The following is a 24,962-nucleotide window of genomic DNA, read 5'->3' on the forward strand; positions in this document are numbered from 1 at the left end:
TCCATTTTATTCTTTTATTATAAAAAGTTACGTGATATTCTAATAATATATATTACATAACACGTAATATTTAGATTAAAAATAAGAAAGAAAAGTAAAATAAAAAATTGAAAACATATTTTTCAACTTTTAAAGGTTTTTACAAAAGAAAAATTGTTAGATTTGTATAATGTTTGACTTTGTTGAATTTTTTAGTTTGAATTTCTGCTTCCAGACATTTTTGTGTCTTCTTATTATAGCATTTAATAATCGCGTTTTATAAAAGTATAACGTGGTTATTGTTTTATTTGTTTTTCAATTTGGTGATATAAGTGAATATTGTTTTTTTAATTTGAGTTTAAGTAATTATATCGTTATATATATATATATATTAATGATTAAAAAATTTAAAAATATATTATTTTATAATCATTTCCGGCTATTTAAAATAAAATTTAAATATTATTAATTTTTTTGACGGTGCTACATTCATTTCCAAGTTACTGGATCATTTTTAAAGGTGTAGCAAGTTAGAACATTATTTTTTATTGTATTTAAAACATTTAAAATTATTTTTATTTAACGGGCCGCGGGTAAGACCGTTTAACCCGCGAGTTAAATGGACGGGCCGCGGGCCTTAGAATTCAAAATTGTTTATAATTACGGGCTTTTTAAACCGCTTCGTTTAAGCCCGCACCGTTAAAACATGCGGGCTAAACGGACGGGTAGCCCATATACCCACCTCTACTTCCTGTAAACACACTTTTTGACCAAAAGCATGCATATATATATATATATTATTTTATGTATATGTTATATGTATTATTAACAAACATTTTATTATTATTTACATGCCCAATGAACAGTTACAACCAGTCAGGCCTAACATTGGCCCTTTTCCAAGCCCCACGACCCGGTACCACCTAGGGTTGTTTGGAAACCCTAGCGTCGCATGCCTTATCTCTCCTCCACAGTGTCGCGCAGTAGCCCCAACAGCCCCGAGTCCACCGCCGATTTTTTCGGCCTTCAAAGTCGTGCTTCAATGGGACTCACCAACAACCCACGAAGACAACAAACAAGAGCAACCAACATCAGTTTTTTATTCAAACTGAAACTCTAAAAATAGCCATTCTTTGGACTATAAATATTATGTAACTCACACACAAAAATGGAGGCAAAATAACGAAAGAGCATAGCAATCAAAAGCAAGTATTTATACTCTTTGAAGCAAGAAATAAAAAGGTAGCGTTTTTACCTTCTATTCAGTGCGTGTTCATCTTGCATGCGTGTTTTTGTTTGGTTTTTTTGAACTTGAAAACCCTAAAAAGGAGTAAATCGACCGATAAACGGGGGCTTGATCGAGATCTTTCACGTTAGATCTAGTCCTAGAGGCTTGATTTTTAATAAAATATTTTTGATTTTCTAAAAGAAGAGGAAAAAAGGTTTAAAATAAAAAAAAGTGTGCCGCCGATGACCGGTGGTCGGCGTCGGTTAACGGCGGCCGACGAGGCGGCGCTACGGCCGGATTCTGGAAATAGCGGCGGCTGTTCTTTATCTTGAATAACAGCCCAAGATCATTTGAGATAAATTCTCTCTTCTTGGGGTTTGATCGAGTGAAAGGAAGAAGGGAAATGAAAGTTAAGTTTGACCCGTGTACCCGACCCGAGACCCGAACGGATCCCCTAGGGAATCCGTGTGTTTTTAAAGAAAGTAGGGTAAACTACGCTTTTGGTCCCTCGTTGTTTTCAAATGCCCATTATGAACAAATCGAATTTCCCTTTTTTTTCTTCTTCGAGATTGACCCTCAAATTTAACTGGTATTTCAATTTCGTCCTTCTAAAATTAGCATATATATATATATATATATATATCATTTGTTTCTTTTATTGTTTTCATTATTTTTATTATTTTCCTTAATGTTTTTACATATTATCATTATTCTTATTTATTATTTGTTTTATTTTTTCCCCTTACTATATTTTCTCTAATACTTTATGTTATATATTTATTTTTACTTTATTTCTTCTTATTTTTTATTATTTTTCCCATATTTTGTTTATCTTTTGGTGTTATCTTTTTATTTTATTTATTCTATTTATCTTTTTTTTTCTATTTTATTCATTCATTTATTTATTTTCTTTATATTGATTTGTTTTGTTTTGTTTTTATATCTTTGTCTTTGTTTTTATTTCATTTTCCCCATCTTTATGTTGGTTATGTTATCTACTTTTTATCTTTACCTTTTTATTTAGCTTATCTTTTTTTTTTCTTTTTTTTTATTTATTTTCATCACTCCAAATCTAATATTTTTTTTAAGGGTCTTCACTCAAATGTATCAAAGGTAAGTAATTCAGGATCAAATTTTACCTTTTAATTTAAACTTTTTTTTTCTTAATTTAAGACAATTGGAAATTGTATAGTACCGAAAGGGCAGTTCAATGGTGCTAACCATTCCTTGATTGTAACCGACTCCTGAATCCGATATATCACTGGTAAAACGCAGATCAGGTAAGAAATAAAGGTATCTGATCAACCTAGTTGTTTCAAAATAAATGATCGGTGGTGACTCTGACCCAATCAATTCCAGTCGAAGCCCAATTCCAGGCCCACCTGAAATACGGTTCCGACAGTTTGGTAACTCTGTTGGGGATACAGGTAAGTGAGTCAGGCTAAGATAATTTCCAGTTGTCTTTTTAACGAAAAGGGTAAGTTTAAATTTTGAGGTAATATTTCGATCCTTAGTACTTATCTTTGATTATATTTCAAGTAAATAGTTGTACTAACCATTTTCTAATGATTTCAGCCTTCCAAACTCGTTTTTTCTTCTAAGGCTCTAAACCCGAGCTTTGAACCCTATTTTAAATAGGGGTAAAATCGACGCCTTCGTGTGAATTTATTCACCTTGCGGGCCTAGCAAGTAGCCTTCGGGATTCATATACCTTATGTCTTCGTGTGAATTTATTCTCCGCATAGACATAAGGGAATGTGTCTTCTCGAGTTTAACTTAGTCCACACAAGCCTGTGATGGGTTTAGGACCAAGGGTCTAGTAAGCCCAAGGGGGCGCCGACAAGGAGAACTCGAGAACCATTTTTAGAACCAAAACTGGGAGACTATGGAGAAATAGAGCCTACCCCGAAACCTCACTTCAAACCCTAGGACGTTTTTACCCTAACCATGTTGTTTTTTCCTTACTTTTCTTTCTTTCTTTCGTCATTTTTTTATATTTATTTATTTTACTAACTTTTTGCCTCTGTGTTTTTTAAGCATTTGCATCATAACAAGAGGCTATTGATCCTTCAAAAGGTGTTTATTATACATAAAATAATCTGAATTAATGGATAAAGGGGTTGTAATACAAGACATGAAAATATAGAGGACAATCTACAAGGCGACTATGTTTCACATTCAATCTCGAAGACGTGGCGCCCACAATTGAAGAATATATCACTATGTTAAGTTATAAAATACTCAGAATGAATCAGGTCTACATCAAGCACAATGAAAGTCTCTCTTGGAAGAACTGACTGGCAGAGGTTACAAGGGCAAGATGAAGGTTACTGATCTTGGAAGTCTCTTCAAAGATAACAATGGCAAAACGATAGCTGAAATTGGAGACCATTGCTGACGAATTCAAGAACCAGACAAATGAACTTTACATAGTTCCTATCAGTTAGGGGCTCCAATGATGTATTCATCCTCAACAAAAGATAAATGCCCGAGATGCAGTCATTTGAGACTTCTTGGCCCAATACAAAAAATAACTCAACATTTGAACAGTTCATCCAGAGAAGCCGGAGCGGTTCGACAGATTATTCAATCGGTGACTGACGAAGGCAAAAGACTAGTCAACATGTTAGAAGCTTTCAGGATATTTTTGTCTCTTAAAAGAAAAAATAATTTTATCCCCAATAAGGATTATTCATAATAACAGACACATTTTTTTGGTCAATGCCTCACACATTTCATGTATTTAGACATATTGTGCATTTTGTTTTTTTTCCTGTGCATTTTGTTATTTTTCTTTGCATTCGCATTAACTAACGAAAAAATGTCTCAATAAAGGAATAAATACTGGATACACCACCTCAAGCGTTGGACACACCCCATCCGCATAACACCCGCTTGAAAAAGATGCGAATGGAGGCCAGAATCATTCGAATCGAAGAAAATATGGCAAAATTACAGAAAGAGCTGGAGGATAAGATGGCTCAAAACAGTCAAAGTACCCTGGAGTCCGTTAAGAAGAACCAAGAGTCCTTGGTCGATCAAATTATGGCCAAGTTATCGGGTCTCCAACAAGCCAGTATACCAGGGGCGGGTTCATCTGAAAAAGTCACTATACCATCAACCCCACAAGTGGTTATCTCAACCGGGATCTTACCCGGATTACAAGGGAACTCATCTGGTATCAAGGGGAAAGCCATAACTGGTACAAATATACAAGCTTCTGCGACCATCATTGATAATCATCTGGAAGACTATCACGTCCCGGATTTTAACGAAGAGGATAATACAAAGAAGATGGAAGAGAAGATCAGGATGTTAGAAGATCAGATGAAGATGGTCCAAGAGGACCATGATTATTATGGAGTGGACGTAATGGAGCTGAGCTTGGTTCCAGATTTGGTGTTTCCACCAAAGTTTAAGGTCCATGAGTTCGAGAAGTTCGATGAGAATAGTTGTCCCTCAACCCACATCACTATGTTCTGTCGGAAGATGACGGGATATGGGGGAAATGTCCAACTCCTGATTCACTGCTTTCAAGAAAGCCTATCCGGTTCAGCTATCCGGTGGTACAACCAGCTCAGCAAAACTCATATCAAGACATGGAAAGACTTAGCCAAGTCTTTCTTAGAACAGTACAAGCATATCAATGATATGAGACCAGACCGAGTTATGCTGCAGAGCTTAGTAAAGAAGCATAAAAAAAGTTTCCGACAGTACGCACAGAGATGGAGGGATCTGTCTGTACAAGTTCATCCACCTTTGGATGAAAATGAAACTAGAAAGCTGTTTGTACAGACATTGAAGACTCCTTACTTCGGGCACCTAGTGGTAATTACATCGGGAACTTTCTCAGATCTAGTTATGGCTGGTGAGATGATCGAGCTAGCTATAAAACAAGGAAAAATTGAGGGAAGTGACTCCAGTGAGAAGCCTCCCATGAAGAACAAAGAGCGAGAGATCAACAATATCAACATCTACAACGCTAACAGATCTCAACCACTGTAACTGTACCATCCGATACTTCTAAACGAACTCAAAGAGAACCAATGAACGAAAAGAAATCTTACCTGACTAATTTGGGGATTAGACCTCATAACATCTTCCATAAAAAGACTCGCATCAATCCAATCCCAATGACATATGAGGAGTTGCTCCCAACGCTAGTTGAGAAAAATCTTGTGACTCTGGTTTAGTCCAAACCTAGAGAGGCCCCATATCCTGAAGGTCATGATATTAACGCCATATGCAGCTATCATATTGGGAGCTCAGAACACACCACTGAGAACTGTGTGGCATTGAAACGTAAGGTCTAAGATCTGATCGATTCAGGGGCATTGACTTTCAATGTGTAATAAGGCATTCTGATCGAGTTGATTGGGGTATCCATCAGGAGTTTTGTTGTGTTCTCATCTTGTTTGAAATTATTTTTCTTTTGTGCTTCTTATGTTCAAAAGTCACTTGACGTTCAAACATTTTAAATAAAATGCTTCCTTCTGAGGAAATGAACAAATTTTAATCTTGAATTCCTTGAATATCACCTTAATTAAAAGTTTTTTAATAATTGAGGTTGTAAATCTTTGACAAATGACAAGATTGAACCCTGCAAAATAAAGACCCCTTGGTTCTAATTTAAAAGATACATTAGACTACATGCTCTTCTCTTACAGTGACTGAGCTAGTTTTCTCTTCTCATGAAAAGTCCATCAAAGGTTTGGTATTCAGATATGTATTAGGAGCGAACAGAATGGGGCAACTAGTACATGAGATTGCAAAACTAATTGGTTTATACTTTTGTTTAAGACGTTCAATGATGATCATGATCTTCTCAGATGGAATTGCCAAGTAGGTGAATCTAGTTTAGGTCAGTTGCTTGGGAATTGAACTCTAACGATGAGATTTTCTGACCTTCAAAAACACCTAGACTATAACAGGTTCTTCTTAAAAAACTTAAGAAATTGGACCCGTATACCCACATTATAATATTATATATACAATAAAGCTTGAGTTGTCCCTCTAGAGCAATTGGTTAAACACCCTGACTTTATGGATAATATTCAGCTAGCATGATAAAGGTGATTATACTATACAATAAAGCTTGAGCTGTCCCTCTAAGGCAATTGGTTAAACTCCCCGGCTTTATGGATAAGATTCAGCTAACCTGATAAAGGTATTTACATATTGAGCTGTCCCTCTAATACAATTGGTTAAACGCCCCGACTTTATGGATTCAGCTAGCCAAACAATGGCGAATTAAATTTATTTAAATAAGGAGTTTCAGTAAAAATTGACTAAGGGAGTTACGGAACATCTATTATAGTCAAATACACACGAGCACTCAAGAATCTCATTTTTAGACCGATATTTCTGCACTACCTTTGTTAGAGGAGCTTACAAAACTTGAACAAATGGAAGATTTCAGAGAACTGAAACAGAAGTGTTCTGAAAGGTCTAGCCATTGATTATGCTAGTTGTGTCGTTTTGTTCACCTCCGATCAAAATGTCAAATCAAGAAAAAGGGTATGTCATGATCTTCACGATGACCGAATCGATGAAACAAACCTTAATAACACACCTCTAAACCAACTTTTCGATCTTGATATTTGTCAAAGGTTTGCAGCTATCAAAGATTAAAAGAGCATTTGGTTTTTTTGATGTCTAATGAACTCCAGTTTTATGATTTGCTTCAATTGTGAAACCTAGAAGGAGGCAATATTTTTCAAAACTCCTTTTGATATTTTCAAAATTTTGAAAATTCAAAGAAAAAAAGCATTTTAAAACAATATGAGTTCTTTGGAAGCATGTCTTGGAAATCAACGAATATCTCTCCGAAGCTCAAGATTGAAGCTGGGGCAGGAGAATCCAAATTTGTGGGGCAAAATTTGTTGGAGCAAGGAAAAAATTATCTTAGGTTGAGGTTTGCAAGAGTACACCCTGGTGAAAATGAAGACAAACTGAGAGAATGAAGACTGCTCACGCAATTATTCCCTTCACAGATCAACATTCTGTTTTAAGCATATTGAAGAATCCAAGATCAAGAATCAGAAATTCAAGATTCCAGCATCAAGAGTCATCAAGACTGACAATCAGGGATTGAGATTTCTATCCAAACCCTAAAATAACATATTTCGTATATACATTTTAGGCATACATAAAAGCATGGCATACATAAGAGCATCGCATCCATAGCATCGCATATGTGCATAATTTTGCAGATTCATGCTAGAGTCAAATTCAACTTCACAAGAAGTGCTATTTACAAGTGTGGATCCGAACTTCACAACGAAGAACATCCAATTAAAAGCTCAATTTCACAGCGAATGAGCCATCCACGATTTCAACTACACGAAGAAGGAAACCGTGCCCGATGAAGTGATTTAGTGTCACAACAAACATGTCATCCACAAATTTGACTTCTTTAAGTCAATGATTAAATCTTTTGAAAGGATTTCTTTAACATGAATGAACAAGCAGATTATCGACCACCTTTGAGATTGTTTCTCTCGAAACAAGGGGTCGCCTCGCTCAAGACTAATTTACTTAAAACAAATTTTGTCTCTCTTGAGACATTTTTCTCTTTAAAAATTTTTTGTCTCTCTTGAGACGGTTTCCCTTGAAACAAAAAACTTTGAATCTGTTTTCCTTAAAACAAAGTTGTGTCTCTCTTGAGACAGTTTCTCTTAAAACAAATTTTGTCTCTCTTGAGACATTTTCTCTTAAAACAAATTTTGTCTCTCTTGAGACAGTTTCTCTTGAAACAAAATCTTTGAATCTGTTTTCCTTGAAACAAATCTCGTCTCCCTTGAGACAATTTCTTTTAAAACAAATTTTGTCTCTCTTGAGACAGTTTCTCTTGAAACAAAATCTTTGAATCTGTTTTCTTTGAAACAAATCTCATCTCCCTTGAGACAATTTATTTTAAAACAAATTTTGTCTCTCTTGAGACGGTTTCCCTTGAAATAAAATCTTTGAATTTGTTTTCCTTGAAACAAATATCGTCTCCCTTGAGACAGTTTCTTTTAAAACAAATTTTGTCTCTCTTGAGACGGTTTCCCTTGAAACAAAATCTTTGAATATGTTTTCCTTTAAACAAATTTCGTCTCATTCGAGATAATTTCTCTTGATGAACCAATCTTTGAAATTGTTTCTCTTGAAACACAAAAAAAACCTTTGAAACAGTTTTTCTTGAAACACAAAAAAAATCTTGGGACAATTTCTCTTGAAACACAAAAAAGCTTTAAAATTGTTTCTCTTGAAACAAAAAAAAAACTTTGAAAATGTTTCTCTTGAAACACCAAATCAAAGGCACGTCATTTGCAGCATAACTTAAGTTGAGATAAGCTATCTATCAACGAATACCTCTCGAGTTCGATCTCATTCAGCTTGAGTGCCTATCAACCACTTGGTGAAGTCTAAGAATTATTTTCCAATCGAATTTTCAAACCAATGTCTTTAAATCGAGAAGAAGACTGAAATTGACTACAATTTGGCAATGAGAAACCACATTCTAATTCAAATTCCAAATTGCAGTTTCAATTCCATTTCAAGATGGACCCGACTTCGCAACTAAGGAGTCATTCACAACTCAACCTCACGACAAGGGAGTCATTTCAGAATTCAATTCAAATTGACAAAGCAGTCTCAGCATCAGATTTCAACTCTACAGCAGAGGATATTCGATATGGCCGAAAAATGTGTCTTTTAATGTTTGCTCTATCCCCGTTGTATGACTATGGGCAAAGAGGGGCAGCTGTAGACACACTTTTTGACCAAAAGCATGCGCATATATATATATATATATTATTTTATGTATATGTTATATGTATTGTTAGCAAACATTCTATTCTTATTTACAGGCCCAATGAATAGTTACAACCAGTCAGGCCTAACATTGTCCCGTTTCCAAGCCCTACGACCCGGTACCATCTAGGGTTGTTTGGAAACCCTAGCACCGTATGCCCTATCTCTCCTCCACAGCACCGCGCAGCAGCCCCGAGTCCACCACTAATTTTTTCGGTCTTCAACGTCGTGCTTTAATGGGACTCACCAACAACCCACGAAGACAACAAACAAAAGCAACCAACATCAGTTTTTTATTCAAACTGAAACTCTAAAAATAGCCATTCTTTGGATAAATATTATGTAACTCACACACAGAAATGGAGGCAAAATAACGAAAGAGCATAGCAATCAAAAGCAAGTATTTATACTCTTTGAAGCAAGAAATAAAAATGTAGCGTTTTTACCTTCGATTCAGTGTGTGTTCATCTTGCATGCGTGTTTTTGTTTGGTTTTTTTGAACTCGGCCGATGAACGGGGGCTTGGTCGAGATCTTTCGTGTTAGATCTAGTCTCGGAGGCTTAATTTTTAACAAAATATTTTTGATTTTCTAAAAGAAGAGGAAAAAAGTTTAAAAATAAAAAAAATTGCGCCGCCAATGATCGGTGGCGGGCGAGGCGGTGCTACGACCGAATTCTGAAAATAACTTGAAGAACAGCCGGGAGAATCTGAGAGAAATTATCTCTTCTTGGGGTTTGATCGAGTGAAAGGAAGAGGGGAAATGAAAGTTAAGTTTGAGGGTTGGTATTTATATCAACCCGTGTACCCGACCCGAGACCCGAACGGATCCCCTAGGGGATCCACGTGTTTTTAAAGAAAGTATGGTAAACTACGCTTTTGGTCCCTCGTTGTTTTTAAATGCCCATTATGAACCCCAAATCGAATTTCCCTTTTTCTTCTTCTTCGAGATTGACCCTCAAATTTAACTGGAATTTCAATTCCGTCCTTCTAAAATTAGCATATATATATATATATATTCATTTGTTTCTTTTATTGTTTTCATTATTTTTATTATTTTCCTTAATTTTTTTTACATATTATCATTATTCTTATTTATTATTTGGTTTTATTTTTCCCTTACTATATTTTCTCTAATACTTTACGTTATATATATTTACTTTTACTTTATTTCTTCTTATTATTTGTTATTTGTTCCCATATTTTGTTTATACACTTAAGTTACTTTTTTGGTTTATCTTTTGGTGTTATCTTTTTATTTTATTTATTCTATTTATCTTTTTTTTTCTATTTTATTCATTTATTTATTTTTTTTATATTGATTTTATTTTGTTTTATAGTTATATCTTTGTCTTTGTTTTTATTTCATTTTCCCCATCTTTATGTTGGTTGTGTTATCTACTTTTTATCTTTACCTTTTTATTTAGCTTATCTTTTTTCTTCTTCTTTATTTTATTTTCTTTATTTTTATTCATTTTCATCACTTTAAATCTAACATTTTCTTTTTAAGGGTCTTCACTCAAATGTATCAAAGGTAAGTAATTCAGGATCAAAACATTTCTTTTCTTTGCTTGCGTTCCTTTCGTTGCTTCTACGATCTTTACTTGGGCTATCGTCTCTGCTGTTGGTATCAACAATGCTTCTTACTATTTGATGACTTTCAACTGCGTTTGCTATTGGGTTTTCACAATTCCTAGTTTCTTCTTTTAAAACCAAACAAGAAGTGAAGTACCACGGTGGTGAAGTTCCCGATGATAATTTGATTCTTGGAGCACTTGAGAGTTGTCTCCATACTTTGAATTTATTGTTTTTTTCTCTCCTTTTCCATATCGCTTCGCATTACTCTGTGATGTTCTCGTCTGCTGCTTCCATCAGTGATTTGCTTCTTCTCTTCTTTATTCCTTTCCTGTTCCAATTGTATGCTTCGACAAGAGGAGTATTGTGGTGGGTCACAGAGCAATACTTGTCACTATGTGATTGGTGCAAATTAATAACATACAAATGTAAATAATAATTTTAAAAAAATGACGTGGCAATGTGACATCATCAATCTTGATGACATGGATATCCACGTCAATTTTTTCCTTCAAGAGTGCGTGTTTTGCCAACTGACCAACTGTTTTCATCCACCGTGAATTATTTTTAACCAAAAAATAAATATTCAGTGTACAAATATTTCAAAAAAAATATAAATAAATTTAAGACTACTATCAAATATTAAGGTTATTTTATTTTATTATTCTTTTTTTTATTTCCCCCTTCAAACCAGGAACAGACTTATTTTTTCGTGAAATATGGTGCTTTTTGGGAATTGGGTATTAGACATGCAGGCGAAATTTAAGATCATTTGAGGGGCAAATTGGAGAATTCGATAAATGTTAACACCGCAGAGGAAGGTTTGGTCGGGTTGGTCTTTGACACCCGGGAAGAAAGTTGACGGGTCGGGTTCGGATCCAAACTCAAATGAGGTTATTTGCTACAATACATATCTAAATTTGCTATTTTTGGCCTCTTTAAATTTGTTCTTATTGTTATGAAAACATATTTTTAATTTTTGCAATGTTTTTGGGTACTTTGATTTTATATGTAGAGAGAGGGGGAAAGGAGCATGGTTTTACGTTAGGAGATGCGAGCTAAATACAAGGAAAAATATTTAAATGATGCGAGAAATTTGAATATACGACAGCATTCCAGTATGGGTGAGTATTCAAGCAATTCAAGTCGAGTTTAAATTTGGAGTTTGTCGAGTTGATAGTCTTATTTTATAATTTAAATTTAAATTTTTTCATTCGAGTTTATAAAATTAGAGTCTAGTCGTTCGAGTTTTTGTATAAATTTATTTGTAAATATTTATAATGTTATGGTACTAATTGATTCAAATTTAAATAACTTTCTATAATCATATACAATATATATATATATATATATATATGTATGTATCATGTAAAATTGATAGAAGCTTGAACTTGAAAAATAATATACTAATTATAAAAAATTTCAAGTTATTCGAGTCGATTAGAGATTATGAAATTACGAGTCTAATCAAGTTGAGCCTAGTTTTTCAGTATCAAGTCGAAAAATTCAATATTTTCGAGTCTGAATTGAGTTTTGCTCATCCTGCGAGCACCCATATGTCCATCCCTATATATATCAGTGACTTTAAATTACTTGTTTAAAGTTATGAGTGAGTTATTACAAAAAGAAAGAAAAAAAAGAAAAAAGAATGAGTTAGGTGCCAGATTTCAGTACACATTTAACTTGATATGGTTTCTTCAGTCAATCTTCATTTCTGTGGCCTTACAATTGAAACTAAACCTCATATTTACTGCATGAGGATGCTATCCTGTTGTTGGTCACAAATTCATGTTTACATTGAATTATTGCATGACCGACTCTTTTCCGATGTATTCTAAAGCTATCTGTTCAGTTTGGTTGGTCTATCCTATTTCAAGGTTAAGTGGTTTGTTCTATGTCCCACTGTCTCGTTTGAATGATCCGTATCCCGTCTGTTTCCTTTCCAGCTTTTTGAATACCAATAAAATATGGGGCTTCTCCTGATTGAAAAAAGGAGTGGACTCCCGAGTTTGAAGAACACAATGGGGAATTGATAGAAGCAAAGGATGCTCTCAAACAAGAACAAGCAGCACATTTAACTGCAATAAAAGCGGGAAGAAAATCTACGCATGGCCCTTGGTGTTGAGAAGCAGTGTGTGCTTGACTTACGGATCTAATTTCCCCCCAATAACGATGAATGGTTTTCGATATAATCTGGTTGCATTGTTTTGGTTTTATCCATGTAAATTTAGGCTTTGATTTCTGCATTGAAGTGTGCTTATGTATTTTGATGCCTTCGGAAATTAAAAGCTTTCTTACTCGTTGATTTGTTCATGATATTGTATATAATGTAATATTTTGTTTTGTTTGGATAATGATTCTTTTGTTTTATACAGCTAGAGAAATCTTCACGAGACTTGCCTTCAGAAAATGCAGAAATCAAATTTTCTGCTGATGCAAAGCTTTCTGAGGCAAATGCTTTGATTGCTAGTGTTGAAGACAAAGCTTTGGAGATGGAGGCAAAATTGCGTGCAGGTGATGCAAAGCTTGCCGAGGTTTGTAGAAAGAAGTCAGAGATTGAAAGGAAGTCACAAGAGGTAGAGTCTCGTGAAAATGTACTTAGGAGGGAGCGACTGTCGTTTATTTCAGAGTATGCTTCAACCTAACTCCCATTTATCCGCTAGTGGGACCTTTCTGTTTTTCAGTTCTCAGCTATGTTACTCGAACTCGGACATTGGAATTTCATTGATTTTTGTTTTCTTCTCTATCAGGCGAGAAGCACATGTGACTACTTTGTCCAAACAAAGGGAAGACCTGCGTGAATGGGAAAGAAAATTGCAAGATGAGGAGGAGAGGCTGGTTAAAGGCCAAAGATTTGTCAATCAAAGAGAGGAGAGAGAAAACGAGAATGATAGTTTCTTCAAACAAAAAGAGAAGCACCTTGAAGAAGCACAAAAGAAGATCGATGCGGCTAACAAAACCTTGAAGGAGAAGGAAGATGATATAAAGAACAGGCTAACGAATTTAAGTTTGAAAGAAAAGGTAGCCTGTTTTTCATGTTGACCGGTAATTTATATAAAATATGCTTTACTTTGTTGTTCTTACTCTTCATTCTTATTGAAATACCTATGTTCGACACATGGATATAGCCATATAGGGATTTGACCTCCTAGTATCCTCTGAATACATGGGAAAACTTGGAAATGTGTCGGACACATACTTGTATACAACACACACCCGAGTCCGAGCAACATAGGTATTTAATTTACCATTTTCATCTGGATGCAGGAATGGGGTGTTGTGGGGGAGAAGTTTAGATGAAAGAGGAGTTACTCGTTTTTGAAGAAAAGTTAAACGCTAAACAGAAGGTAAGGTTTTGTTAGTGCTTCCTTGACACATGCATTCATCTGTAATTCGTCTGTGTAAAATGTTGGTAGATGTATTTTTTAATTATATATGTTCATAAATGTATCTCCCTCTTTTATTTAGTTCTCTAGGAGGGCCAGATGAATTAGGGTCATTTGTTTGATACTTTTTTTTTTTGGGAAGATGGAGATTCAGAAGCTCTTAGACGAACATAATTCTACTCTGGATGAGAAGCATGATGCCTTTGACTTGGAAATTGATGGAAAGAGAAAATCCTTGGATGTTGAACTGAAAAGCAAGGTGCTTGATGTGGAGAAGCAGGGAGTTGAAGTCAAACACATGGAAGAGAAGAATTCTAAAAGAGAGCAGGCATTAGATAAGAAAATGGAAAATTTTAAAGCGAAAGAGAAGGAATTTGAATTAAAAGTGAAAAGGCTTGAGGAAAGGGAGAAGGCCATCGGGTATGAGGAAAATAATTTAGAGATCGAGAAGAAGCGTATGGTTGGTGACAAAGAAGATTTTTTGACCCTTCAGGCCGAAACTGAGAAGAATAGGATTGAAAATGAAGAACAACTATCAAAGATGCTTGAGGAGGAAGATAGGCTCAGAATAACCGAAGAAGAGAGGTTCGAGTATCTTCGCCTTCAAACGGAATTAAAGGAAGAAATAGAGAAATGCATGCATCAAGAAGAATTGCTTTTGAAGGAAACCAAGGACTGGAAGCGACAAAAAGAGAAATTTGAAAGAGAACGGGAAGAGTTAGATGAGAAAAAGTTGGAAACTGAGAAAGGTTAAAAAATGTATAGAAAGAGAGCTGGAAGCTCTTGAAGTTGCTAAAGAAACATTTGCTGCCACCATGAAACATGAGTGGTCAGTGATAGCTGAGAAAGCTGAAAGTGAGAGAAGGCAAAGGCTTCGTGACCTTGAGTTATTGAAAGGAAAACTTGAGAGTGATTTGCAAGATAGGTTTGAGGTCCTTTGAGGAAGAAAAAGAGAGAGAATTAAACAATATTAAGTATTTAAGAGAGATAGCTAGGAGAGAGATGGAAGAGTTGAAACAGGAAAGACTTAAGATAGAAAAGGGGAACAAATTGAAATACGAAAAGATATAGATGACCTCGTGGATCTTAGCAGGAAGTTGAAGGATCAACGGGAACAACTGATGAAGGAGAGAAACCGCTTTATATCGTTTATTGAGAAACAAAGTGCTGCAAGAATTGCGGTGAGAGTACCTATGAGTTTTTGCTCTCTGATCTACAATACCTACAGGAAATAGAAAATGAGGGAGTCCTGTTGCTTCCCAGTTTCGCGGATGATTATACCTGTGGAAATACTATTGGGAATTTTGTTGCATCAGAGGGGCAGAAGATGTCTTCATCTGCTGCTTCAGGATCTCCAATTTCTGCTGGAACTATGTCATGGCTTCGTAAATGCACCTAAAAAATATTCAGATTCTCACCAGGTGAAAATATTGAGCCTCATGCTTTAACAAAATTGAGTGCGGGGACCTTGCTCTCTAGTCAACAAGTTCATATGAAAGGGATGTTGAAAATTGGACATGAGCCAGAGCTCTCTTCTATCGCGGCAACTGAATCTTTGGAGATTCATATGTAAGGAACTGGAAGTGTTGGAAGCTTCTCAGAATTGTGATTTCAACAGTGGAAAGCAAGTTTGCAGGAGAGGCAGGTCTAGAGCTAAAATAACCCACTCTGTGAAGGCTGTTGTCAATGATGCTGAGGCTTTAACGGAGGGTGAATCTGTTCTTGCTGATGGAGGTACATCTAGAAATGTACGGAAGCGGGACCATGCACAAACATCCCAAATAGCAGACAGTAAGCAAGATGATGATGTTAGTGAAGGACATTCTGATAGTATCGCGGGAGGCCGGAGAAGAAAGAGGCATCAAAAAATTGTCTCGGTTATACCTACTGGTGAGAAAAGATATAATCGCTGACGGCCCAAAAAGTAAGATAACCATTTAGATTGTAGATATTTCGTCTCTTGCCTCGTTATTTATTGTGGTTACATAGGCTTTGTAATTAAGCAGAAACAACCATCGCTTGCTAACGTTTTTGGACGAGTCTTGTTTGCTGTTAATATAAGCTTATCATTAATCATTTTTAGTGTTATATATGAAATGTTTTTGAGTTGTTTAAAATGTGTTTAAAGATTTTAAAATATGAAAAATACTATTCGGTCACTATTTGACATTGTGCATAATATTGTTCCTAAGCGGGTACTGTTCATGAATAGTAAGTTTCAAAACTTTTGATAAAGTTTCAAACTTTGCCACCTGAATTAGTTTTAACGGCCAATTTTCTTCAACGGACATTTTTAATTAAGAGTTTTGAACTTTCAATTACAGAGAGTTTAAGAGTTTTCCCCAAAAGTTTCGAAGCTTCATGTGCATATGATCTTAATTGGACTTTTTTAAAGCTTCCAACAACTATAACTTATTCCCAACGGTCATAAACGACTGACAACTCATTCCACACAATAAAAACATTTCAAGGACATTTGAAGAAGGTTACTACACTTATTCAAGCTTAAAGATCAAGATAAAAGAGTCTTCAACTTTATCCTTCTATTTTCTCTTGTACATAGTATATAGAGCTTCATTGAATATATTTTGTATTCATTATTTATGAGTTTTATCTTTGTAACCAGCCACCTAGAGAGATATTGTAACATCCATAATTCGTATAATTATACCTATACAGATTATAGATGTCACCCGAATTTCGAAAACCATTTTCATTTAAACTTTTAATTTGAAATTTATTTCCTTAAAATGGTAACTTATATTATAAAAATATCATATCATATAATTTATATTTTGTTATAGCAAATTTAATTCAAAATATTTTTATGAATAGTGAACAGTAACAGTGAACAGTGATGAACAATACATGTGAACAGTGTACCGATGCACTGCTACAGTGACGTGAACAGTGCACCGATGCACCAAATTTCGAATTATATTTGTACATTGATGCACTGCTACAATAACTTCTGAAAATTACATATAAAACTCATAAAAATTAACATTTCATCACTATCAATTTATCAACTTGTTTCTAAATTAATTCAACAAAACAAATTAAACATTATCAAATTACATGCCACTAAATTACACCATAGGATGTCTTACTGATATTGAAATATACTCATCGATGCTTGATGTCATTCCGAACTATTTATTCTACTACTGGCTTTTTACCTACGCGTGAAAATCATTACACGCTAAGTATAAACTTAGTCAGACAATTTAAAACAATATACAGTGCAATACGAATCATGCATGAATTTCAATGACAAATTCAAAATGCCATAAAATAATTTTATTTGCATAATCAATATTTTACCATTTATTAACCATAAGCTTGTAAGCTTATTTTACCAAAATACTTACCATTTGTACCATAAGCTCGTAAGCTTATTTTACCAATACACTTGCCATTATTCCATAACCATATACCATAGACAATAGCCCAATATACAACCTTGAGGACCCTGGGTACACGAGTCAATTATAAGCACCGTAGTGCTATCCCGAGTATGACACATAAGGTCGTGTCCACCATTTGTACTAAGTATCCTTAAGTACAGTCCCGAATATGACACATAAGGTCGTGCCCACCATATACACTAGGTATCCTTTAGTGTATTCCCGAATATGCAGCTTGTTGCTAGACTCTATGGCATGCCAACTATACCCTGTCCCTCAATGACTTACTTGGGCATACAATATATTTTATTTGATCCATCCATGGCAAAATATATTATCAATATTTAGCATTGGGCAGTTCATACCCAAAATAACATTCATGATAAATATCATATGCAAAAATCAGTGATCAATGCATTTTATTTTCAACCTTTGACATATTTAGAATATATCAAATATATGATAAATGACATAAATATCATGTCAACATAAACAAGGCCGACTTATCGCAAGTCTTCCTGATGATGTATAAAACATCCATGCATAATGTCATACATGTATTGCACTCACCTTGACACTTTATATCTTTCAAAATAGGAGCCTCACTATGTTTCACAATAAACCCTTTTTATACTTGACTTGCTTCAATCGCAAATCAATCATAATCTGTATAAATCACAATTCTTAACAATTACATATGTTAGTATTGTACTAACATAAACACATTCCAAAATAACTCCAAAATATACTTGAACTCATTTTCTATCAAAATACTCAATACTCAATAATTCCTATAACATTGGAACCAACTTTTCCAATTTACCCAAAATGGTCCTTCACCATTTTACCACTTAAATTTTTAATACTCATAATTCCAACATTAAAATATATTCCCATTCAAATGCTTTTACAAAAGCATAATTACATTTAAGTACACCAACTATACAATTGTTGTACTTAAATCACTAATCTTTTCAAACTTCCAAAATAATCATAGTTCACACTTAACACTCATTTCAATTCCAAAACAACATTTTCCAGCAAAGTACATCAATTATAACTCCTACACAACAACCAATCAATTTTCCATATTCAGACAACTCGTACTACCTTTAAAGAATCAGTATTTTGTATTTATATACAGACTTTAATTTAATTCCATTTATTCTGTTGAAAACTATACTTGAATACGAATCTATCCATATAAAGAACTCTTTCTAATTCATTTTGTACAATTTATGGTGAATTTTCAAAGTTTACCAACAAAATCTGTTTTGCAGAATCTGATGTCCGATTTTTCTGACCTTTCCTTGGTTAAAAATTCATATCTTTTTGTATACACCTTGAAATTTATCCCCGTTTGTTTTAAACAAAACTAGATCGATATCTAAACACAATATATAAAAATAACCTCCAAATTATTTTTATATAAATTCTGGTGAATTTTCAAACCCACCGTAAATCTCAAAATCTAAATTGTTTTCTTCTTCATCAAATCTTACAACCAATTCTTTAAAATCACTTAACTCTTCAAAACCCATAAAACACAAGAATCAACATCCCCTTCATCAACTCAAGATGAACTTGAAAATGAAACCATAGTAATATTCATGTCAAAACGTAGAGAATTGAACGTAAAATATTTTTCCTAATCACACCAAAATCTAATTCTCAACAAGATTGCTTCAAAATTCAAAACAAAAATACCTACCTTGCAAGCTTGGGGGTGTCGGTCTTGGATGAAGAAGAAGCTGAAGATGCTCCACCATATTTGATATTCTAATGCTATAATAGATCCAACACATGCTTAATAATATCATAATGGAATTTTTTTTATTCCATTAAATAGGAATTTCCATTTTTGCCCTTAATGAAACTCCATAGTCACCATAAAACCAAGCCATCTGACCCTTATCATATTACAAAGTCAAATATGAATTAATTTGACTTTGACTTACGAAAATGCCATGAATTTTCAAAACTTGCGTTTTAGTCACTAAATTCCACTGTTTCAGTTAAATCTGAAAAATTGCACATTTCCAAACCAAATTTCTCTGATCCAAAATATTAAAATAATATTTTCAACCATTTTATAGCATCCTTCAATTTTTTTGTAAAATTCCAATTTGATCTGAAATACCGATTTCCTTACCGGCTTTAACCCTTTCCAATTTTTCTTTACTAAAATTCCAAATCCAAAAAATATGATTTCAATAAAAACTCCATTCCCAAGAGTAAACCATCTATTTATGGAATAAAATTCTTTTTATGAAATTATCGCTTAATTCCCTAAACTTTTTCCCAATTTTCTAGTTTGACCATCAAACTTTCCAAATTTTTATTTTGGTTATCGTCTAAATTTTTGTGGTATTACATATATCCCTTGTTTACACAAAATCAAACCTTGTAAAAGGGAAATGGTTTTAGTTTAGCCTTACAAAAACTAGAGTGATTCTATCTTAGCCATTGGAAGATAGAGTTGTAAAGTTACACATTATTCTTAAAAGTAAGAGTAAATTAGTTAAAATCCTTAGTGGTGAAAAGCTAAGGTAGTGGATGCAGACTTTGATTAAGAAAGTCGAATCACTATAAATCAATTTGTAGAAAAAAAGTTTAAATTATTTATTTAAGTTTTTACCAAACTCTATCAAAGACAATTCACTCTCCCTTTTGACGATTTTTGATTGATCGATCGAGCTATATATATATATAATAAATAAGCTGATCTTGTGACAAGATATTATGTTATCTTTTCACTAGAACATGTGATAAATTTCCACAACAACTATCCTTTGGTTTATTCTTCATTCATCTCTTTTAAATCAAATAGATGATATCACATGATATTTTGTTTGATGCTATTAATTAATTTAAAAGTATTTCTACTAACGTGACAGTGAATACATTATGTCAGCATTTTAATCTATGTGAATTTATTAAGTTAAAATGGAACGTCGATGGTTAGTCAATTACTAATTTCCTTTTAATTAGGAGATATTTTATCTAAAATAAAACATTTGAGGTCAAAATATTTTAGAAAAAGAATATGATTAAAATGATTATTTTGCCAAACGTTAAAAACTAATTTCATTATTATGCCTCCAGTAAAATATTCACTAATATTATGTGTTTTCTTTCTCTTTTGACCATCCGCATTAAAAAAATCATTAAGTGGATTTAATTTTTAATGCTATTTTATTTGATTTTATGAACAGTACACATGTTATTTTTTATATTTATTCGATAAATTAAATGATGACATGTATTACCACTTTATCAAATAAAAAATATATATATAAATTACTATTTAAGTTAAAGTGTGATTAAAAATGGATAGCAATTAGGATTATTTTTTATTTGATTCGAGAATAAAAATTATCTTGTGAGTCACATAATAAACGGGATAATATTGGTTTTTCTTATAAATAATCTCAACAAACTAATTCTTAAACTACTTTATCTCTTATATATATCTTACTTTTGAGCTATATAATCAAATAGTTTTAATGGTTAAGGGAAGTATTGTTCTCCTTAAAGATTTTAGATTCGAACATGTACGTCTCTGGGGTATATAAACATTATTAATAATTAAAAAAAGATCATGAACAAATATTGTCTTACAATCACGTCAAACTATTTAAAAAAAACTCTCAAATTATAAACTAAAATTCCATAATAATATGAACAGTATATTTTTGTTAACTACTAGGAAATAGCTACTTCTCTTAAAAAATATATACTCATCTATCTTATCATGATCAATTATCCAAATCACTAATTATTTAAAAAATTAAAAAATAGTATAATAATATTTTAAAGTTAAGAGTTGTGGACACATCTACTAAAGATTAAGTCGGATCAAGAGATCATAAAACTCTGTCATGGGCCATTACTCATTAGATCTCAGTGCAGACCTAAGGCCCAAAATTCATGTGTTGAAATCTCAGTTTTTCGAAAGAAATCTGTAATTCCTCTCTACCCTAAATCCCTGCAACGCTCTCCAAGCTCTGCCGTCGCCAAATCTGTGTAAGCTTTTCTCATTCATTTTGACTTTCAGAGAATTTTACTTTCTTCTATACTTATCTTTATAATGGATGTTTTGGAGAGCTTTCCCCGTAAATTGAAAGCCTTTGAAACTATGAATTACCAAATTCTTTATAGGGGCAAAATTTAACCTCCTCGTTTGATATTGTTTATGTTATCACAGTACCCATAAGCTTTGCTAAAAGAAATGATAAAGAGGAGGTTCTATAAATTTGAACACGGTGATAAAGATAATGTATCGGATTCGTCTTCGTCGTCTTCGGACTCTGAACTTGAAGTGGAAGCCTCGGAAGAATCTGAATCAGAACAAGAAGTTTCTGCTCAAGTAAAACAACATGATCAAGCTTGCTCCACGTCTTCTGGTTTGTTTCTTAGGTTTTACTGATGACTTGTATTTATCCTCAAGCTTTAATGTGTTTTCATCTATCAGTTCATATCCGAGATTAAATTGTTTTCGTGAGATTAAACAATTTGTATGCTTGTTTGATTTTAGGATATGAGAGCGAGGATAGCTCCGCAAATGAAGTTGGTGTGGACTCTGCAGGTGTAATTTTATAATCGAATTGAGAGAGTTCATAATTTCGTGATTTGCATGAGAAACAAAACTTCGGTTCATGAACTTTGTATGCATATGGTTAAAGAAAGTGTTGCATTGTTCATGTCAAACAATAGAAGCCATGCCTAAAATTTGCAAAGAATAGCGGCTATTAATCTGTCTTTCTAGTATGCATTTTAGAATGTCTTGATATCTAATATGCCTGAAGTTTGATTGGTGCTGTTAAAATCTGTTGCAAGTAAGCTGACTCTTTCTCTATAGATGAGAAAAGTTTTGCATTTTTTTCTTGCCAAGGTATATAAGCCATGTCTGAAGTTCTCTAAGATCGCAAGTGTTAATTTATCTTTCTAGTCCGCATTTGTAACTTTTCCTGATATCTTGTTTGTTTGAAATTCAATTGGCTCCATTAAAATCCATCTTATAGGTTAGTTGACTCTCTTTGTAAATGAGAAAAAGTGTTGCATTTTTCATGTCAAAGTATATAAGCTATGTCTGACACGGTTTGAATTTCAGCTGTTAATTTGTCTTTCCGGTTAATATTTAAATTTTAAATATCGTCATGTTTTCTATTAATTCCGAAGTTCAAATTCAATTGATGACATTAAAATCTGTCATAAGTAAACTGATTATTTCTCTCTAAATGGGGAAAGAACACAACAATATCTCATGCTCATCCTTTGATACAACGGTTGTTTTCTACTTTTAACATTGCTTGCATCTTCCTCTTTTATATTTAAGATATTTATAAATAGGAATGATGATCTATGTTACTTGAATTTGGGTACAGGTGTCAAAGTTTTTCCATGTATTCTCTGGGTCTTTGAAGGATCAATATTCTCGTAAACATGTCTGGATAAGTGTCTAATTCAAGCGTCCTAAATTGAACGTTGGAGTAGTATTTAACATGTCATGATTTTCATTTAGACATTATATAATATTAGCATGCATTGTATGTGAATGATAAAAAAATGCTCCTTTATTTTTTGTGGTTAATATGACCTGGTTTTCCAGGTCTTATAGATGATGATGAGGATCCTGAAGATGATAAAAAAATATTTATCAACAATAAGTTGCATACTAAACACGGTGCTCAATTACGGGGGGGAAAATTTCATACCCCAACCAAAGAAGAACCAATGCTGGATGATTTCCCGTGCTGTATACTGAAATGCAAATCGGTTTTTAAGTGCAAGTTGTGTCCTAGAATTGTCTGTTTGAATGAGGAGACTACAAGGGTTCACCTTAATTCCAAGGTAAGACATCAGGCTTTCTTGTTTTCTCTTTGTAGTGAAATACAGGATAATCATTCCATTGATGGAGAATCCATATGCCAATCTCCAATCCAGTCCTGAAAAGTTTTTAGACTATAGTAATTTTTTATATAGAAGTTGTTTACCTTCAAATTGAGGATGTGATAACAAAATTTGATGTGATGTGATGTCCGGATGTGAATTGATGATATTATACACTTTCAACATTTATATGTGGTGCCAGGATGTAGATTTGTGGTTCCAGGCATCAGTTTTGTGTTGCTTGTTTTGTTTAACATAAATTGATGCAGATCAAACTAAACTTCCTTTATCATTGTAGAGGCATGCTCGATCCAAGAAATTACTCGAGGAAGGTAGACTGAAGACTATGCTCAACAGTGATGGGGAAATTGAGAATCAGGAAATCGCTGCAGAAACACGTGCTCCAGTTGATGCTGTTGCAAAGGTTGATTTGCCTGAAATCTGAAGTTTTCTGTTTGATTTTGAACATTGAGTATCCATGCAGGAACCTGAGTTCTACTCTATTGTCTTGTACTAGGATAAACCGAAAACGAAAAATAGAGGACGCCAACGAAGGGTGAAAGGTTCAAAAAGAAAGGTAACAAGATTTCAAGTTTTCATATGTTTCTTCTGTATTTTTCGTTGGGACCTAAACTGATTTGCCATATAAACTGTAGAGAACGAGAGAAGGGTCTACAAAACATGGATCCAAAAGGGTGCGTGGGAATGAAGATTGAAATCTTTTAAAAGAGTAGGTTGGAGAGTAATGTAAGAATTAATTTCGGTTCATCTGCAAAAACAGAGTTATGTAATGCAACCAAACCAACCATAACCTAAGAAAGTTTTGGGTTTCCCATATGCTTTTTTGCGTGAGTGTGCTGTTTTGTTTTGTTAAATGTGTTCGTAACCCACGGAGTTGACCTTCGATTTCATTGTTTGTAGGATTTGTTGGGTTCATACATTCTTAGTTATGACTTGTGTATTTGCTATTAGCGTTTTTGATTTTCTGGTGGATATATTGATACGATATGATCCTTCTTGCAATGGAGTTTCTAGAAAGCTTCAAAGCAGAAATCAGAAGAGAAGGGAAAGAAAAGAGAATTGAAGATACGAAGGAATCTGTTTTTATAAAACATGAGTTACCGCATTTTACAGTATCCATCGGTCATATATACTCCAACACTTGGGCTAAAGACGAATGTAGTCTATTGATGCTCTTGGATGAACCTTCGATAAAATCCCGTCAGTCCCAAGAATCGTCTCCTTTTATATCTATATTGGCCACGTTTTAATAGCTTTCACATCTAACGACAGTGTCCAAAACATAAACAAATCAAAAGTTTAGTGACTAATACAAATTTTAAAAGTTAAATGACCAAAGCAAAGAATACCCTAAAAATTCAGTGACAACAAAATTATTTACCTCTTATTTATCTCGAATCGAACTGATCTCGTACTTCTAGCAGCTTAAATTCTATTCAACTCATCCTTGACGTCGGGTAAAGCGGTTGGAGCAACTGAGATGACAGAAGTCAAACAAATAATTCCATTTCTACAATATATCATCTATATATTTAGAAGTGTCGTAGATCAAACTAGGTGCTCCTACCAGGAAACATGAATAAGTTATTGTCGTATATCTCTGAACTGGACAAATTGGGTAATATGATCTGCATCATTATGTGGTGTGAAAACTCCAAAGCTTCTTTCCTATCGAGACTT

The 24,962-nt window shown here is 33.8% G+C and overlaps 1 protein-coding gene and 1 pseudogene across 1 annotated transcript; both read left to right on the plus strand.

The window, feature by feature from the left end:
- Positions 1-4,117: 4,117 nt before the first annotated feature.
- LOC120212070 lies at positions 4,118-15,890 on the plus strand (annotated as a pseudogene).
- Positions 15,891-21,333: 5,443 nt separating this feature from the next.
- LOC120212094 lies at positions 21,334-24,100 on the plus strand. The gene is made up of 7 exons (XM_039210512.1): positions 21,334-21,395; positions 21,577-21,775; positions 21,907-21,957; positions 22,981-23,222; positions 23,560-23,685; positions 23,779-23,838; positions 23,918-24,100. The coding sequence occupies exons 2-7, from the start codon at positions 21,601-21,603 to the stop codon at positions 23,975-23,977; spliced, it is 714 nt and encodes a 237-aa protein (XP_039066443.1). The 5' UTR covers positions 21,334-21,395; positions 21,577-21,600; the 3' UTR covers positions 23,978-24,100.
- Positions 24,101-24,962: the final 862 nt, after the last annotated feature.

The sequence above is a fragment of the Hibiscus syriacus genome, unplaced genomic scaffold (genome assembly GCF_006381635.1).
Source record: "Hibiscus syriacus cultivar Baekdansim isolate YM2019G1 unplaced genomic scaffold, ASM638163v2 tig00109992_pilon, whole genome shotgun sequence".
NCBI classification, from domain to species: Eukaryota; Viridiplantae; Streptophyta; class Magnoliopsida; order Malvales; family Malvaceae; genus Hibiscus; species Hibiscus syriacus.